The 18,159-nt window shown below is 50.9% G+C and overlaps 2 protein-coding genes across 7 annotated transcripts in view; both read right to left on the reverse strand.

The window, feature by feature from the left end:
- Positions 1–1,567: 1,567 nt before the first annotated feature.
- PNMA1 (PNMA family member 1) lies at positions 1,568–3,551 on the reverse strand. Its single transcript, XM_003824149.5, has one exon. It carries the CDS (start codon positions 3,422–3,424, stop codon positions 2,363–2,365), a length of 1,062 nt encoding a protein of 353 aa, XP_003824197.1. The 5' UTR covers positions 3,425–3,551; the 3' UTR covers positions 1,568–2,362.
- A 1,358-nt stretch (positions 3,552–4,909) lies between these two features.
- Positions 4,910–18,159, reverse strand: part of MIDEAS (mitotic deacetylase associated SANT domain protein) — a 75,642-nt gene continuing 62,392 nt past the window's right edge. For all 6 annotated transcript variants that reach the window (XM_014347602.4, XM_034937788.3, XM_034937789.3 and 3 more), the window contains 9 exons: positions 17,232–17,298; positions 16,604–16,746; positions 16,378–16,481; positions 15,807–15,882; positions 15,046–15,134; positions 12,474–12,623; positions 11,073–11,285; positions 9,081–9,277; positions 4,910–8,784 (listed from right to left, as the gene is read on the reverse strand). In XM_014347602.4, the coding sequence (XP_014203088.1) occupies positions 8,619–8,784; positions 9,081–9,277; positions 11,073–11,285; positions 12,474–12,623; positions 15,046–15,134; positions 15,807–15,882; positions 16,378–16,481; positions 16,604–16,746; positions 17,232–17,298 (1,205 nt within the window). In that variant the 3' untranslated portion in view covers positions 4,910–8,618. The remainder of the gene's footprint in view (positions 8,785–9,080; positions 9,278–11,072; positions 11,286–12,473; positions 12,624–15,045; positions 15,135–15,806; positions 15,883–16,377; positions 16,482–16,603; positions 16,747–17,231; positions 17,299–18,159) is intronic.

Raw genomic sequence — 18,159 nt, forward strand, 5'->3', positions numbered from 1 at the left:
TGTCAAGAGTGTAAGAGGTGGGGTGAGTGTGCACCTGATGCTGGTGGGAATGGAGGGGAAAGTTATGTGAATGATGGGTAGCAGGTGAAGACATGCCGAGTGTTTGTGGTAAGTGAAGCTGAGCATATCTGTTGGGAACCAAGGCAAGTATGTGGAGATGTTTTTGTGACAGGAGGAAAGGGATGTACTGACATGAAGCGAATACGTGTACCGAAAAATCTGGAAGAACATACATTACCCCTTATAGACTTGTCGAATGGCTCAGCTATAATTTTAAAACCTTATTAGGGAAAAGCTCACTGAACACAATATTCATGTAATAACTTTAGATTCACTGAGGATCTCAAAAGATGGACATCTTCAATCACTGAATCTTTGCAGCAAAATAAACATGTTTTAAAGTTGTATTTCCCTTTTTATATCGTCCTGCTATAAAATGGTTGCTGTAAAATAGCCTTCATTTTACACAGGTGTGATGAATTATAGCTATTTCTTCAGTGAAACAAAATGTTTAGCTGAAAAGTGATCTTAAGAGAAAAACACTGCCAGATAACCTCCTGAACCCCATTTCAAGATTTTCTAAAAAAATTTTTTTGAGAAACAGGGTCTCACTCTATCACCAGGCTGGAGTGCGGTGGGACGATCATGGCTTACTGCAGCCTCAACCTGCTGAGCTCAAGCGATCTCCCACCTTAGCCGCTGGGTGGCCACCTTAGTGCTGGGACCACAGGCGTGTGCCACCATGCCTGGCTAATTTTTAAAAGTTTGGGTGGAGATTGGGTCTATGTTGCCCAAGCTGGTCTCAAAATCTTGGCTTCAGGCAATCCTCCCTAAGTGCTGGGATTACAAGTGTGAGCCAAATCTGGTCTCTAAATTTTTTTTTTTTTTTTTTTTTTTTGAGATGGAGTCTCACTCTGTTGCCCAGGCTGCAGTGCAGTGGCGCAATCTCGGCTCACTGCAACTTCCGCCTCCCAAAGCGATTCTCCTGACTCAGCTTCCCAAGTAGCTGGAATTACAGGCACGCACCACCACACCCGGCTAATTTTTGTATTTTTAGTAGAGACGGCGAGGTGGCTCACGCCTGTAATCCCAGCACTTTGGGAGGCCGAGGTGGGTGGATCACTTGAGGTGAGGAGTTCCAGACCAGCCTGACCAACATGGTGAAACCCGTCTCTACTAAAAAAATACAAAATTAGCTAGGCGTGGTGGCGCATGTCTGTAATCCCAGCTACTCAGGAGGCTGAAGCAGGAGAATCACTTGAACCCGGGAGGCAGAGGTTGCAGTGAGCCAAGATCGCTCCATTGCACTCCAGCCTGGGCAACAGAGCAAGACCCTCTCTGCCCCTGATAAAAATAAAAAAATTTAAAAATTAAAAAACAAAACAAAAAACTGTTAAGATGACAGCAAGAGGGGAAGGAAAAAAAGGACCTGCCATTTAAATTCACATAGTATCATACAAAGCTTAAAATAAATGGTTTGATTTAATGACAAAGTCTTCATAAGAAAAAAGGACAGTTTACTTAGGCTAAAAATGTTTATACATGCCAGAAAAATGAGAAGACAACAGAATTTTTAAAATATTTTAATTTGTATATATAACTTCAAATTTAGAACACTCAGTATGAACAAGAACTATTCTCCGACAAAGATGTGAAATGGGGGAGTGAATTACTGTACAGGTGCATATCAACCTCTCCATGCAATTTACATCTGTATCTTATGCAATGAGAAACTGGTTTACACAGCTCCGTAACTGCAGTATTTTTTAACACCCCATTTTGCAGTCTCAGAATACTTTTCAATTAAACTGGTCGACATGTTTAAAGATGAGAAATAAGATGTTTGCATTGTAAAGTTGAGTAATAGCTAATAAATGCACATTTCCTTCCATTAATATAAATCTGGAACAATTTATGGTAAACAAAAATCTATCCGCGTTATCAGTAATCTAACAGTGCATACTTTTACTGAACACTTCCTGTGAGCCAGGCCTCGTAGTAAACATCTGAACATGCAATTTCACATTCAGTGTGGAATAAGAAGTGTCATAGGTTCGCGTGTTTTTCACAACTGATTATGATGTCCATGATGACAGCGTGCACTAAGCGCTGTGTCCAACCAACCCTTTACCTGGCATTTTAGCCAGCAAGACCCGCTTGCATTGCAGTAGCTCACGGTGCTCGCTGGCACAATTTTAGAATGTTACATGAATACTCAGGCCTGACTAACCTTCCCCTCCAAAAAACAACAAAACAGAACAAGGCTAAGCCTTTACTACTCAGAGACACATCTGTAAGACCCCACAGGGACAAGAAAAGTAGCTGTGATCTAGGTCTGCACTAAAGCTGCCTTTCCTGGCACTCAGAAGTGCCCTTCCAGGCCTAACTGCAGAAGGGTGGCCTCAGCCTCCTCCTCCTCCTCCTTGGCTTCCTCCTCACGGATCTGCACCAGCAACTGAAAGAGGTTTGGGGCTGGCCCTTCCCCAGCCCCGGTAAGCCACAGCTGCCTTCGGATGGCCCCGCTGTGGTTGGCCCCGGCAATGACCTGCTCTAGGCGGGCCTGGTTCACATTATCTTTATCAATGGCCCCCTTCTCTACCACCTTCTGTAGCAGAGGCTCCAGACGAATGACATAAGCAGACAATTTTTCTCCCGGGTTCTGATAAGTGTTCAGAAATTTGATCTGGGCATCCCTAGAGCTCTCAACGCTCCCAAACACCTGCTCAAGCGCCTTCAGGCATTCGGCAGTGGTTATCGCGGGGTTGTTGGACTTAAGGATGCGAATGACATCAGCGGCGGGGCCTCTAAGACTCTCCATCAACCGCCGCCTCTTTTCTACATCGGACACCTGCCACTCCTCTAGGACCTCATTAGTGTGCTCCAGCCAGGGATCAAAGGTTTCCTCTCCAGGCCCTGGGATGTCCCTCCCCGAGAAAAGTGTCAGCCTCTTGTACCATATGGACTCAACAAGAGGCTGAATAACATTATCCAAAATATAGTTTAGCATCTCTGCTGGCATCTCTGGGCCCGGGGTCGGAGTAGGGTTCTGAAACCCAAGGACACGGGCAACATCTTGCACGGTCCACCCCTCTCTAGCTAGGAAGAGGTGCAATCTTTCTAAAAATTCAGCATCAGAAGTTGGGGGCTTAAATAACACTTTCCAGACCCCTCCTTTGCCCGGCATCTCCCTAGGGATCGCGGCGTAATCTACAGCGCCAGTGAGCTCTAATAAGGCTGCTTTCGCATTTTCTTCCCTCCAGAACATTCTCCCAAGCATTCGGTAGGAGACCTGGGGCATCGCAGCCTGGAGGGTCTCTTCGATTTCAGCCTCATCACAGTTCACTGGGATGCCCCAGACTAACAGAGCTCTCTGGGAGTTCACATCCATCCCCCGGCACCAGTCTTCCAACAGTGTCATCGCCATTTTCTCAACTATCAAGACGCCAAATTCTAGCAACAGACTGTGGCTCACCGTGCTCCTGGCCTTAGAACAATACCAGACACTCCCACCAAGTAGGCCCGAGGGAGGCGACCTTCATGCAGTCACGATTAACAAAGAGTCCTGATCTCGCCCTTCTCTGACCCCACAGTCAGTCCGTAGGTGCACTCGGAGCCGAGCTCGGGGACGCTGAGGCAGTCACGCGGCCGTCGCCATCTTGCGTCTGGGTCTGGGTCCAGTCGGGTCCGCCGCCTGCAGCAGGGGCGTCGCGTCGTCGTGCAGCGGGCGAGGAGCGACGGCGGGCGGCGAAGGCAGGCGCGCTGGGCCGAGAGCCGCCGGGGTGTGGTCGCGGGGCGTGGCCGCCGGGCGCTCGCTGCGGCTCCTGGAGAGGATCGGGCGTTCGCGGTCGCAGCCTGGTCTTCCCGCCGGCGAGGAGCGGCCGTTTGGGAGACTAGCCAGAGGGAGAAACTGTGCCGAAGTCGCGGCGGCTGCGGGCCAGCGGAAAGCGGCTTCTTGGCGGGCGCGGGGACTCCTCTGGGCGGGCGGCGAGGACGGCCGAGGACCAGAAACGAAGGCAGCAGAGGAGCAGGAAAGTCGGAGAAGCGAGGCTGGAGACAGCAGAGGCGAGGGTGGGAAGGGGCGGCCGCGGCGGCCCGCAGCGGTTCAGGCGCTGCGCGGCTGCCCTGGCGTCCAGTCCTACCCGCAACCCGCCGCGACGTTACTGCTGCAGTGGAGGATGGGGCCAGCCGGCGAGCGGCGTCCGCCCCGCCCCGCCGCGTCCCGCCCCGTCCCGCCCCCGCGGCGGAGCTGCTCGGGCGTCTCCATGGCAACGGTGTCACAGCCGGCGCGAGGCACGCCTGCTCCGGCGGCTCGCGGGAGTCGAGCGGTTGCCATGGAGCCAGCGAGGGGCTCGGACATTTGTTTCTCTGATGGCGCATTTCCTTTTTCATAATTTAGCATTTTAACAGTAAACAACTACTAAGCACCGTGTTTTAAAAATAATAACCCAATCCTGGAGTGGATTTAAGATGATATTGTTGGAAATGCATCCCTCATGGAGGACTTGTCTACTCGGGTTGCTCAGCCAGTCCACCCTGCACGTGAAAATACTCTCCTCAGAACCCTGGCTTCCCGTTGCCCCTGACCACACTGTGCACCCTGCATATTTCATCCCAATGAAGCCAAAATGTCGGAGTGCGCCATTTCTGTGTATTTGTGTGAGACACGGAGTTTAGACTCTTTCTTGTCTAAAATTTTGTAAAAATCTGTCTGTGTCTACTGAGTCATCTTTTAGCCAGGCAAACATTAGTGTATTATTTTCCTTTTCCTGGCTGGCATCATTGACAATAGGCTGCTAAAAGAGAATCCTTATGGTTCAAAAATGTCGAGTAATCTCCCTGCAAGCAAGACAAGGCGCACTTACATCAACCCCAGATGGTGAAAATCCCAAGAGAACAAAGCATTCAACTCTGAATTTTTAAAACCTTATTTAATAAAAGGTTTAAAGATACAGAAGAACATTCAAAAGTAAATAAGTTACATAGGTACATTACAATCACATCAGCAAGATTCTTTAGTGTATTAATTTTTTTCTTATAAAAAGCACACAAAAAATAAAATCTTCAGTCTCTATCACAACTGTACAGCAAAAGAGGTAATATTTATATATGTACACTATTTTAATATGTAACAGTCTTTTTAAAAAAGGATGCCACAGGCAGCAAACACACAAAAGGCAGTGTCTGATCATTTTTGTTTCAAAATAAAAGGAATATACTTATTTATATGCTATTAAAATATTTGTACAATAATTACAGACTGTCAAGGCTGTTCCTGTGCTCTGTCCCCTCCAACAAGGCCTTCAACTTAGAGACAAATGAGGAAAAAGTGAAACAGCTGCAAATTGTTAGAGGCAAATATTAACATAGCAAAATGTGGGGAGGACACAATTGTTTTATAAAAATATCCCTACTTCCTGTAAACCTATGGAGTTAGGCTTGCCAGTCTGATAATAAATACCGTCCCAGAAAAGCGAGCCCCAGTGAAAACAACTAAACAGGATGAGGCTTGAGTATGTGTTGTATTCCTCCTTCATCTTAACATCTGGCACATGAGAAGAAAGAGGTTAGGTCACTGAGGCAGTTAAATATAGGTGATCCCTTTAGACATAAGCAGCAGAAGACCTTGGTGCCAGGGGTGGAGGCGCGGCAGAAGGGGTGGTATGTACCTTAGCTGTGAGGGGGGCTGCTGAAGGCATGGAGGACAGTAATGACGGCTGTGCCTCCTTGGATGGTGGAGACCTCAGAAATGGTCTGCAACACAGGCACTAGGTCAGTTTCCCGCCCTTAGCTGAATGCAGATGGATGCTGGGAGATGGATATGGTGAGACGGTGTGGGGAGGATGTTAGAAAGCTGGAGGTGTTTATCACTTCTCAAGGAGCTCTGAATATAGGGGAAAAAAAAACAACAAAAAGACAAGCCCAGGGAGAAAGCACCATTAAGGATATACCTATGCCAGCTTCTACAGCTGCACCTGCCTTATTGGCAGGTCACTTGCCACAATTGCATCTGCCCTCCAAACTTTTTAATTTTCACACTGTATCCTAGACATGAATGCATAAAATACAGTGTCTGGCGGGATAATGCAGAGAGGTACCATCTTGATTTTCCCCAGTTACATTCACCTGGTCTGGTCTCTGTAAGCTTAGAAGAGTAGAATCACTTTATTGTTTAAAGACTTCCGGCCAGGCACGGTGGTTCACGCCTGTAATGCCAGCACTTTGGGAGGCCGCGGCGGGTGGACCACCTGAGGTCAGGAGTTCAAGACCAGCCTGGCCAACATGGCGAAACCCTGTCTCTACTAAAAAAAAAAAATACAAAAAGATTAGCTGGGTGTGGTGGTGTGTGCCTATAATCCCAGCTACTCGGGAGGCTGAGGCAGGAGAATCCTTTTAACCCAAGAGGCGGAGGTTGCAGTGAGCCAAGATCACACCACTGCACTCCAGCCTGGGCGACAGAATGAGACTCTGTCTCAAAAAAAAAAAAATTTTTTTTTTTCCAAGTACAAGATGTTACCACTGACAAAAGGGTCTCATATGAATGATGGAGGTTTCTGTTACCGTATGCCCATAAAGGGGCCTGAAACCAAATATGATTTGAATAGAAAAGACCTTGGGAAACATAAGTAGCACTTTGGGGCTAAGCTGCGAAGGCACTCGTATTATACAAGTAATTTCGAAGAGAGCCTAAATTTGCTACCCCCCTGCTTCTACAGGGTATACCAGATTTTTGCTGTCTTGGGACACTGAGCTCATGGAAGCCTGTGGAGGAAACTAACCGGTAAGCTGGGGATCTAGGTAGTCATCCAAGAGTCTGGAGGGAGAAGAAATTTGTTACTTCCACAGCTGGGGTCCTGTAGAACCATACTAATGTATAAATGGATGCTGAAAAATACCTGCATAGTTTCAAAACAAAACTCCCTCTCCACTCCCAGTTACTGACATGATGCTTCTTGGCTATCTCATAAGGAGTAGCAGTATGAATACTTTCTGGCTCCTTCCTAATACGTTGACCTGTCATACGCGCATTCACTTAGAATTTCTTTTGCACAACTAAAGTTGAATAAGATCAGAAAAATAGCTGAGCCCCGCTATGGGACTGGAAGTGAAGGGGCCTCCAGAACCTCCTGGCCCTTTCACTTCACCCATGCCAAATATGGCTTCTTCAAGCCAGAATCCAGGCCCCATAAACCAAACTAGAATTCTGGCCTCTTGCCAACTCTTCCCTCAGGCAAAGCACAGAGAAGGGGCAGCAAGAACTGCCTTGATCTCCCTTGCTGTGTGTGGGTCTGGTGACACCCTCCACCTTCCCACGCTCTTTCAGTGTTGCTATCATTCCTATCAACAAGAGCTTCCAGAGCAACCAGGTGAGGGACCTTAGGGCCTTGGGAATTCAGGGGGTGGGGATAGGGGATGTCAAGATGCCTCGTTTTGGGATAAATGCACTTGGGCCTCTGAAAAGCAGGAGGCCCCTGGTCCCTGAGAGGATGTTAAAAATTAAATACTAAGAATAAATAAATAGCTCCCAAATGACACGAGTCAAGGAATGAAGGCTCCTGTCCAATCGAGTTAGGAGACCTCTCCCTCCCAGGGAAGGATCCAGAAATCTCCAACGTGCAGGCCTGGGGGCTGGGTTGTGGATATCGACACTGTGTAGGGTGCGGTGGGGTTAGGTGTAGCTGCTGAGGTCAGAGCAGAGGCAAGGAGGCTGGCCCCCAGGAGGGGCAGGCTGAGCCTCTCCGGGACCTGCTCAAGGCGAAGCGCCCTTGGCAGCCTCCAGGACCCAAAGGTATTTAGCCAAACAGGTGGGAAGCAGGAAGAGCCAGGCTTGTCAAAAGCTCTCTCGGGCCTAACCCTGCAGCTTCCAGCCTCCGTACAGCTCCCTTCCCTGCAGCAGGATGAGTGCTTTGGACAAGAACGCTAGCCCCTCCCCCAACGCTGAGAAAACTTTCTAGCCCTAGCAACGCCGCCAGCAAGCAGCAAAGGGAGAGTACCTGCCGCGGCCTCCCTCCCAAGGAGGAGGTGGCCACTCAGGACACGGTCACGGGAGCAGCTCAGACAGGCCTAGAGACTGCAGGGACAGCACAGGTGTCAGGCTGCGCCCCTTCTCAGAGAAGCCCGCAGACTCCCTCCAAGAGTTTCTTTTTCTGGGGCTTGGGGCAGGGCCGTTGCAGCCTTCGAGGTCCTCTGGGGAGGAGAAATGCTGCTCCAAAGTGGGTGAGCTTGTGCTCGGCCGGCCACGGTGGCTTCCTGGAGGCCGAGGGGAGGAGGGGGAAGCAAATAAAGGGAAAAGACTGCGGGGCAGCAGAGCAGCAGAAATCGGAGTGTGAGAGGCGGTGGAGTCCCTCCCGAGGGGACCGGGACTCTCCCGGTCCAGGAAAGCACGAGGACAGCTTCCGACAGACCAAATGCAAAGAGAGCTGGATCCTGGAGCCCTTAACGCTGCTCCCAGGGCCTTCATAAATAAAAGAGCCGTTTATGTCATTGTCTCATTTTTTTCGCAGGGAAAAGTCCCCGCAATCCTCTCCTCACTCCCTCTTGAGATGCCAGGGTGTCTGCGGGCGCTGGCGGTGGTGCGGGAAGGGCCGAGGCCCAGGACTGGGCCAGCCTGGCTCCCGCGCTCAGCCCTTGTCGCCCGCACCGCTCTCCTCCCGCAGGGCCTGCTGGTGGGCGGCGGCGGCGGCAGCAGCGGCCTCTTTCTCCTTCAGCCTCAGCGCTGCAGCCTTCTTCTCCTGCTCTGCGTGGCTCTTCATATGCGCACTGCGGCTCTTCACCTTGTAAAACACCCTGCAGCCGGGTGGGGGTTGCTCAGAACCGGCCTAGCCCACCCGGGGGCCCCCAGCGCGGGTGCGCGAGGAGCCCCAGCCTTCACCTTCACCCCCACGCTGCACAGCCGCGGCCGGCCAGCTCGCGTCATTTTCCGAAAGCTGCCCCATGACGTCACAGCCCTAGAAACCCGCTGAGCCAACCAGAAACGAGGCGGACACCGCCTGTACCTCTTCCCCCTCCCCTCCACCCCACCCCCGCCCCCTCCGCGCACCAGCCCGCGGGGGTCCCAGCGGGGACAGGGCTGCCCACCTTACCTGCCACATTTTTTACAGGGGAAAGTGTTCTCCTGATTCTGGGTCTTACTGAATGTCTCTGTTTTTTTCTTCTTCTCTGAAAAAGGTAGTGCCCTTCGTGACTTCCCTGTCCCTTCCCTTGGCTTCTCCGAGGCCTGGCCACCGGCAGACCCAGGGGCGTTGGACTCGTGGCTCCGGAGGATGAGGATGTCACTGGCCTGAAGAAAATCAAACAAGGAGAGTTGAGTGATCTGAGCAAGCGCAGATCTGGAATTCTAAAATCGCAGGGAACCGGGGGCCTGAAAAGTCATATATATTCCTGCCAAACAGTCACCTAGCATGCACTTGGGTCCTTCCAGGGATATGACGACCATTGCCTCCTCCAACTCTGCATCTCTGGTCAGCTCTATCGTTTACAAAGTTGCTGCTAGAGTAATTCTGTGGGGCAGCCCAAGCTGCTAGAGGCCTTGATGCGCCTGACAGGGGATCTTGGTCTCTGGGTTAATGAAGCACCTGTTGATGTTTTCTGTCATTTAGTCCGCTCATGCCCTGTTCTATAAATGAGATTCAGGCCCCTGTGATGGGCCAGATGCTAGGGACAAAGAGGTTGACACAGGCATCCCTGCCCTCAGAGCTGAGGATCTGGTGGAAGGGACAGATGCGCAGGTAGCTACTTCAGGACAGCGCACTGCAGGGACACCAAACAGGGCAAGGGCAGGGGTCAGAGTGCAGAGCAGAGGGAGCAGAGGTGACCTCGGCTGGGGAAGCCCCGGGTGGCCATCAGAAGTGGCACCCTCATGGGAAAGTTCACAAAAGTCAACAGAACTCTGTAGAGCGCTACACAGAGCACAGCTCTTGGTGCAGGTGGTCGAGGCTCAGAAGTGGGCACACAGCCGTGTGTTTACAGTTTATGGGAGCTCTGTAAGCATGAGTGTACTGCACACATTCCATTTTTTTTTTTTTTTTTTTTTTTGAGATGGAGTCTTGCTATGTCACCCAGGCTGGAGTGCAGTGGCACGATCTTGGCTCACTGCAACCTCCGCCTCCTCCGCCTCCTGGGTTCAAGCGATTCTCCTGCCTCAGCCTCTGGAGTAGCTGGGATTACAGGCGCGCACCACCATGCCCAGCTAGTTTTTGTATTTTTAATAGAGATGAGGTTTCACCTTGTTGGCCAGGCTGGGCTCGACTCCTGACCTCAGGTGATCCACTCACCTTGGCCTCCCAAAGTGCTGGGATTACAGGTGTGAGCCACTGCGCCCGGCCTACTACATACATTTCTAAAAAAAAAGACTCTAAAAAAGCAGCAGCTCCCCAATAAACCCCTTCCCCTCCTTACCCCTTTCTGGGAGAACTCTCCCTGGCAAGGAGCAACTATAGCCAGTAGTCTTGCTTCTTGGCCTGCGATATGGTGGACAGAGCACTGCACTAGGAGTCCAAGGACCTGGGGCAAGTCACTTAGCATCTCTGAACTGCTTTCCCCCATCTGCAGAGTAGAGGTTAACTCTGCAGTGTGAGGAACTAATGAGATAATGGAAATGAAAGCACTTTGCAGAGATCATGCCTGAGGGCCTATGATTGTCATTCCCATGGCCTCAGCTCAGTCTCATTCTTGTCAGGGACTCTGGCTCTCTTAGGGGAGCCCTGTCTGCAAACCACCAATGCTCCCTCAGTGACCCACATACCTACTGGGTTTTCACAAAACCTTTTTCCCTCTGAATCTCAGATACAGAAGCAGTAGAGTATAAAAATTAATCGCAGACTCTGGATTCAGGCTGCCTACTAGCTGTGTTACCTTGGGCCACAATTTCCCCATCTATAAAATGGGAATAACAGTAATACCTAACCACATAGGGTAGTGAGGATTAAATGAGTTAACAGCACAAAGTACTTCACACATTTCCTGCTATTATGATTATAATGAGGATCACAGTCCTGCTCTACCCTCCCTCCCACGCCCCCAGGCCCAGCTCCACCCTGCTTGCCCTGGGCTCAGCTCATGGTGGTCACACTCACCGACTCATTGGCCTGTAGTGTCTGCGTGGCTTTGACTGCTGCTGCCCGCCTGCTGCGCTCTCGCCCCTCTTCCTGCTCCTCCTTCTCTTGGATCTCTGGCACCTCCTCCTCCCCCTCCTTCCTGGGCTCCTTCACCTCCCTCTTGGGCTCCAGCCTCTCTTCACTTGGGGACTCTCTTCTGGGAAGAGGCACCCTTGGGAACTTTTGGGAAGTCTATGGGGAACAAGAACAAGGGCAGTGAGCCTAGAGCTCTGTCTCACTGCTGTAGCACAGATTCTGACCCGGCCGGGGGGTTCACCAGCCCCAGCTAGTCCTGCTCGCCTGGCTGGCCCAGCATAGTCTTCTGTACTAGGACTCTGGACTCTGTCCCCATGGCATAGTAGCCATGGGGACAGAAGAGTCTCAAGTCCTGGGAGCACCTGAGAGAGAGCGAGGGGCAGGGAGGGTACATACCAGTCGCTCCCCATTGCCACCCATCCTCCTGGACAGATGACCAGGAGGCATCCTCGGCAATGATGTGGTGAGCCAGGCAGAAGCCTTGAGTTCCAATTCCAAACTATCTTTGTAATGCTTTCTGTAGCTCTACTACCTTCCTGCCTGCAAAATGGGCAGCAAACCACTCCCTGTCTTACCGTAGCATGTCACCAAGCATGGATTTGCAATCCCAAAAATGATGCTAGGTGGATACATGGACATAGGATTAAGTAACCTTCCCTTTTAATTCTCTTTCAATCCTGATTATGCCAAGGACTCAGTCTCTGGTTGCTGCTAATGTGTCTTTTATACTTCTCTAGACTTGATAATCTCTTTAACAAAGCAAGGTCAGCCCTCAGTCTCAGCCTTGGCAGGTAACACAGCATCTAGCTAGAATTCAGTAATACTAGTTTTCACATATATTTTTACCAGTACCTTCTATTTATAGCACACAACCTTGGTTTTCTATTTATCACTGTGATATTAAAGTTCCCTTCTGAGTAAAAAATGAGTTGACTTAAAGGAAAATATTAAGTAATGGCACAAGTAGTATATGAATATGACAAAAATTCTAATGGCGACACATGGTAGGATGCAGATATGGCAGAAATCAAAAAGGTGATACAAGAATGACTGAGGTTTGAGAAACAGTGTTAGAGGTCTGCTAAGCGGAGATAGGAAGATGATGCTGGTGTGAATCTTGTGGGAAAATTACCCTGTGTATCAACACAATGTATTATTACTATGACACCAGCAGTATAGAGAGGAGAACCCAGCGGTCCAGGGCTTCTTGCGGCTGTCAGGGACACTGTCTTCCTCAACCTGCCCTCTGCAGGCTCCTGGAGAGCTCGGGCTCGGGCTCCCAGCTCAGGCCTGGTCCCAGACCCAGCCCAGGCTCTATGCAGCTGAGGTTGGAAAAGGAGTCACCTTAATATCCACTTCAACCTCTTCCTGGGCCGACTTCTCATCGCTCGTATCCACATCCCCAAAGGTTAGAGTCCCATTGCGGCCGATTTTCACCTGCTTCTTGTAGGTGTAGTAGAACTCCACGCACTGGGCCACGGTCTTGGTCTGGATCTGGTTTGAAGTCAAAACTGAGGTCAGAACCCTCTGGTTTGGCTCATCTGCCTGTGGAGAATCCAGCCTTTCTCGTCCCTGCATCTTTCCCTTAACTTCAAGCCAAAATGAAACCCAGCCAACCCAGGCAATACAAGCATTTTTCCAATGCCTGCTCTGCAACAAACCACTGATCAATTAATCAATGCTTCAGCACTATTTAAAATAAGTAAATAAATAAAAAAAGCTATAAAGGACAATGTCGGAACCACTCGGGAGATGGCAATATGGATTGCATATCAGAGGGCATTACTGTATTTTTTTTTCTTTTTTTTGGAGACAGAGTCTCGCTCTGTCACTCAGGCTGGAGTGCAGTGACGCGATTTTGGCTCACTGCAACCTCCGCCTCCCAGGTTCAAATAATTCTCGTGCCTCAGCTTCCTGAGTAGCTGGGATTACAGGTGTGTGCCACCACAACCAGCTAGTTTTTTTAAAATATTTTTAGTAGACATGGGGTTTTGCCATGTTGGCCAGCCTGGTCTCAAACTCCTGGCCTCAGGAGTGATCGTCTGCCTCTGCCTCCCAAAGTGCTGGAATCACAGGCGTGAGCTACCTCGCCTGGCCTGAATTATTTTATCAGGTTAAATTTCGTGGGCGTGCTAATGGTACTGTGGTTTTGTAGAATATCTTGGTTTTTAGGAGATACGTGCTGAAAGGTTTTAGTCATGTGACAGGATGACTGTAACTTACTTTTAATGATTAGCTGAATCAGAGAACAAGAGAGAGCTGTATATGTGTGTGTCTATGTTTAGACATAGAGAAAGAGAAAGCAAATATAGCCAATGTTAACGATTGCTAAATCTAAGTCCGGGGTGGATGGGTGTTCATTCTACTGTTCTTTCCATTTTCCTCTAAGTTTGAAATTTTTCAAACTGAAAAGTTGAGGGAAAAGGTCTGGGCCCCATCTACATCCAAAGCCAGCCCTGACCTGGCAACACAGACGCTTTTCTTTAATCCAGGCAAACAATTTCATTTCTCTCCAGGGAGCAGTGGCTGACAAGTGAGCATACAGAAATGTCACAGTGTCCCCTGTCGGGGGAGGAACTCAAGGGAAACTCACAAGAAAGCCCTGGAAAACCTGAGGAGGAAGCGAAAGGCCTAAGTCTTCCTCCTGACTCTGCTACCACACAGCTATTCGAGCTTAGGCAAGTCACTCACTTTTCTAATTTCAGTTTTTTCATGTGTAAATAGAAAATGGGGTTAAGTAAGACTAGATGATCTCCAGGGACCTGCCTCTCAAGCTCTGAAATTCTAGCTCTCCCATTGCATAAATCTATTTGGCCACTGGGTTTAGTTTTTGGGCAACTTTCCCACACCCAGAGGCTGTTTCCTCTGACACCACCACACAGGCTTGCACATTGCTCAGCCACCGCTGGGCTGGGAGCTCCTGTCCAGAGAGGCCAGGGGTCAGTGTGGGCCCTTTGTGTCTGAGGAGGAAACAGACATGTTTCATCTCACAGAAATGGCCAAGTCACACATGTATTAATTAGGCCATTTACACATTTACTGTCAATTCTCTCTGACCCTTTGTTTGACTGACTAAAGGTCTGCTCATTTCATTAGGCATTAAGGGCGCCTCCGTGAATTTCACGGGCGTGTACTTCCCGTCAGTATTGCCCAATCAGGGAATAGAGTGTTACTAAAACACAGCAAAGGACTCCTCACAACAGGGCCCTTGTAGGGGAATTCATCATCAGCACTTTGTCTAGTCCCCAGGGCTGTTCCCAATACAATCTACAATCCCAAGAGGAAAGGGCATGCTCTTTTTAAAAACTCTTTTCCCTTGGCAGTCCACACAATTCTCTCCCCACAGCCCAGATTTTGTGAGACAGGGCTGGAAAGATGCAATTCCTTGGATTAGCAAAGCATCTGCTTTTCCAGAAGAATATGGAGAGAGGACAAGATAAATCTAGGGAATGTGGGCTTGAACAGCTGAGTTACTGCAAGGCAACTCTGGGTCAAAGGAAGTGGGCAGAGGCCCCCAGGTCAGCTCCGCAGGCACTTGCTGGCTCTCAGTGGCCCTCACCCCAGGGTGCCCTCCCCCTGCATCTTCCTCTGGGGAATGGCTCACCTCTACTTGCCACCCTCCTCCGCATCTTCCTCCTGCCTATTTTAAGTCTGATGCCCACTTAGGCCTCCTTCTGGATTGAGACCCCAGAGCTTGGCCACCCTACCCTGAAGTGAGGAAAGGATGCTTAGAACCAAAAGGGAAAAGAGACCTAATCTTTCTCTTTCTTGTATTGTTTAGGAAATTCTCTCTGAGGCTACTCAGTAGCATTGACCTGACTGCTTTTTAAGAGGGATTGGTCACTGGCAGAGGGAGCCCCAAAGTCACACAGGCAGCTCCTGGCCCTCATTTGCCCTGAAACAGAGCCCAGCTCACCAGCTTCTGCACCAGGAAGAAATCCTTCTTGTAGATGGCAATGCCTTTGTTGAACAGCTTCCTCTCGGCCATCTTCCACTGGTCAGAGCCTATGGGGCAAAGAGGCAGCCAGGGAGTGAGGTGGGCAGGGCCCTGGCCACTGCAGGGCAATTTTGACAAGCAAAAAAGTGTGAGGCCATCCGCCCATGGTCTCTGCAGGCATCAGAGCCGGCTCCTCGTCCCACTTCCATGTGCCTCACAGCCTCGCTCCCTTGCTTGTGAAATGGAAACTAATATCGCCTAGCTCACCAGCTGTGGTGAGGATTAAATAAGATAATGCATGTGAAACCCTTGGTGCTCTGCCTGGTGCAGATGAAACGTAGCACTAACATGCATGGAAAACATTGGCTGCTAGGATTATGTGACTCGGTCCATGTCCTTCTTAAAGTGACCAGAACAGGACATGCACTCCTGGGGCTAAGTTCCAGGTACCTGATGCCAATCTGGATGGCTCTCCATGGGTTCCTGTCCTTGTGGCCTGGGCTTTTTTGCCTGGATGGTCTCCCACCTGCCCACTCCCTTCTCCCCTCCCCTCCAGGGCACAGGAAACCCCTGGAGAGCTACCCCAGCTTTGGTGGCAGTTCCCTCACTCTGACTCTTGGCCTATCTACCCTCCTCTTCCTGCCCCCACCCAGGGCTGTGACTCAGCACTGAGCAGGGCCCCATGGATGCTGGAGACCTCTTGAGGCTCCAGGCACCATGCCCACCGCAGCCAGGCCCACCTGTGTAGTGATAAGTTGCCAGCGGATGGTTGTGGGGCCGCAGGGGCTTCTTCAGTAGCAGCTTATTCAGCGTTTCCTGGAGGGGAAGTGAGGGAAGGGTCAGGGCACTGACAGGGGTGTCGGTGGTGGACGGAGCATTCTAGGCCCTGATAAAATCCCGAGTAGGGTGGACACTTACTCTTGCCCCCTTAACTGCTGAGAGATAAGGGGTCCACTGGGGTGGTGAGATCACAGGGGGTGGGGCTGCCCAGAAAACAGGCCTCAGGTCCTCTTAAGAGAGTCCATGGCCCCAAGGGAGGCAGCACTGCTGGAGAAGGCTCTCAGCAACCATCCAGTCTGAGTCCACTGACCCAGAGTCAGGGATGGGAATGGACAGGAGGACACTGCACAGCAAAACCCGGGGTCTGAAACTAGGGCTCCCTTGGGTCAAGCCCCTACAGCCCCTTCCTTAGTCAGACCCTCCTACTGGCCTCAAATGTGCATGCCAGCAGCCGTAGGTCCTGAGCAGCAGACATGGATCCAAGCCAGCCCCCACTGAGGGGCCCTCCCTCTGCTGGGGTTGCCTTCTCACCAGGATGTCTCCTCTGGATTCGTGCAGACAGTGCAGGGCCAGCTCCTGGTTGGTGCCAGCACCAGGGAAAATGCTGGAGCATGCGGCTGTCAGCAGGTCTTCCACTGGATCCACAGGAGCGTGAGGAGGGAGGGGAGGAAACCACGTTCAGGGCGGGGCTGGGCAGGGTGAGGCCTGGCCCACCCATGTGCCTGCCCTCACTTGCTGCCCCCAGGCCCCTCCTCACCTTGCCTCTGCTTCTCCCGGCTGCTCTCTAGGTCCTCCCATGGCTGCCACACCAAGTCAGCCTTGTGGGGATCTGCAGCTGCCAGGGCACGGTCCCTCATCAAGGGGATTTCTGCCTGGAACCGGGAGCCCACGTTGATCCGTCTAGAGGAGTGAAAAGGGCAGGAAGTGACGCCTCACCTTGCGGGGACGGAGAACTTGATGATCCCTCAGGGTGGGAAGAAGATGAGGGGGAGCCGGCAGAGCAAGGCCTCAGCTAGGTGTAGGGAGTCTGGCTTCTAGGGGCTTGGGAGGACAGCCTGACCTGGCACCACCAGAAAGGCAAGGTCCAGAGGCTGGAGAGGGGAGAAGCAGCTGCAGGTTTACAGATGGGAAAGAGCCTCTGGATCCCCCTTTCAACTCTCCTAGAGATAAGTTCAAGCTGAGCCGGTCCTTGCCCTTCCCTGCAACTTCCACACAGAGGCAGGGCGGGGACAGCAAAGCCCAGGGCCAAATACAGAAGCTCAAGGAGGCCCTCTCAGCCCTCTGCAGGCCCCACGGAACCCTCCTGTTGCTCCCAGGGCCCACCTGCACACACTGCACCAGTGTGGCCACCCACACCCCTTGGCCAGGGGCAGGGCTGCACTTACGGCTCGATGCTCACTGGGGTGGCCTCCCCCATCACAGAGAGGACAGGCGGGGTTACTTCAGCACTGTCTATGGGACAAAGAGCAGGTTGATAAATAGCACCCCCCTTTCAGCAAAGCACCCCCAATCCTAGTGGCTGCCCTGTATGTGCAAGAGTCACAGTGGTGACACACAGAGCTCATGCAGGGAACACAGGCACCTGAGTCCTGGCTCTGCAGCCTGTCACCTACGAAAACGCAGGCCCTTCACTAAATATTTGGGTGCCTCAGTTTTCACACTCACCAAAAAGGGCTATCACTACCTGTCTCCTACGGTTAATGTGAGAACTGGATAAAATAATGCACAGAGCCTGGCACTCGATAAAGATTATTATTACTGCTTCTACTACCAAAGCCATATCCTTGCCCCCAGAAGCTCCAACACTAACTCCAACATAAAGCTGTGGTTTTCTAGTAAAGAGACTGAAACTTTGAGCACACTAGGGAGGTGGTGAAGGGGATCGCTGTTTTATAGTTATCGTCTCACTTCCTCTTTGGATTTTCTGCCTCAGTTTCTCCCAAGCTAGTTTTTTTTTTTGTTTTTGTTGTTGTTGTTGTTTTTTGAGACAAAGTCTCACTCTGTCTCTGCCCAGGCTGGAATGCAGTGGTGCGATCTCGGCTCAAGGAGTTGAATCTCCAAGTTCAAGTAATTCTCCTCCCTCAGCCTCCCAAGTAGCTGGAATTACAGGTGTGAGTCACCGTGCCCAGGCCCAAGTTGGTCTTCTTAAGGCCCCACATGATCAAAACACTCCTTTGCTTAAAAAAAAAAAAAAAAAATCTTTGCTCTTTACTGACTCCCTCCTGCAATGTGAGATAAAACCTGCAACCCTCCCCTCAGGGTTCAAGGCGGTTCCGCTTCCATTTGTACCTCCCACCCCCATGTGCCTGGACC

The sequence above is a fragment of the Pan paniscus genome, chromosome 15 (assembly GCF_029289425.2).
Source record: "Pan paniscus chromosome 15, NHGRI_mPanPan1-v2.0_pri, whole genome shotgun sequence".
Lineage (NCBI taxonomy): Eukaryota > Metazoa > Chordata > Mammalia > Primates > Hominidae > Pan > Pan paniscus.

Bases quoted from the DNA above. Each gene is read 5' to 3' on its own strand.
- PNMA1 (XM_003824149.5), bottom strand. From the start codon at position 3,424: ATGGCGATGACACTGTTGGAAGACTGGTGCCGGGGGATGGATGTGAAC.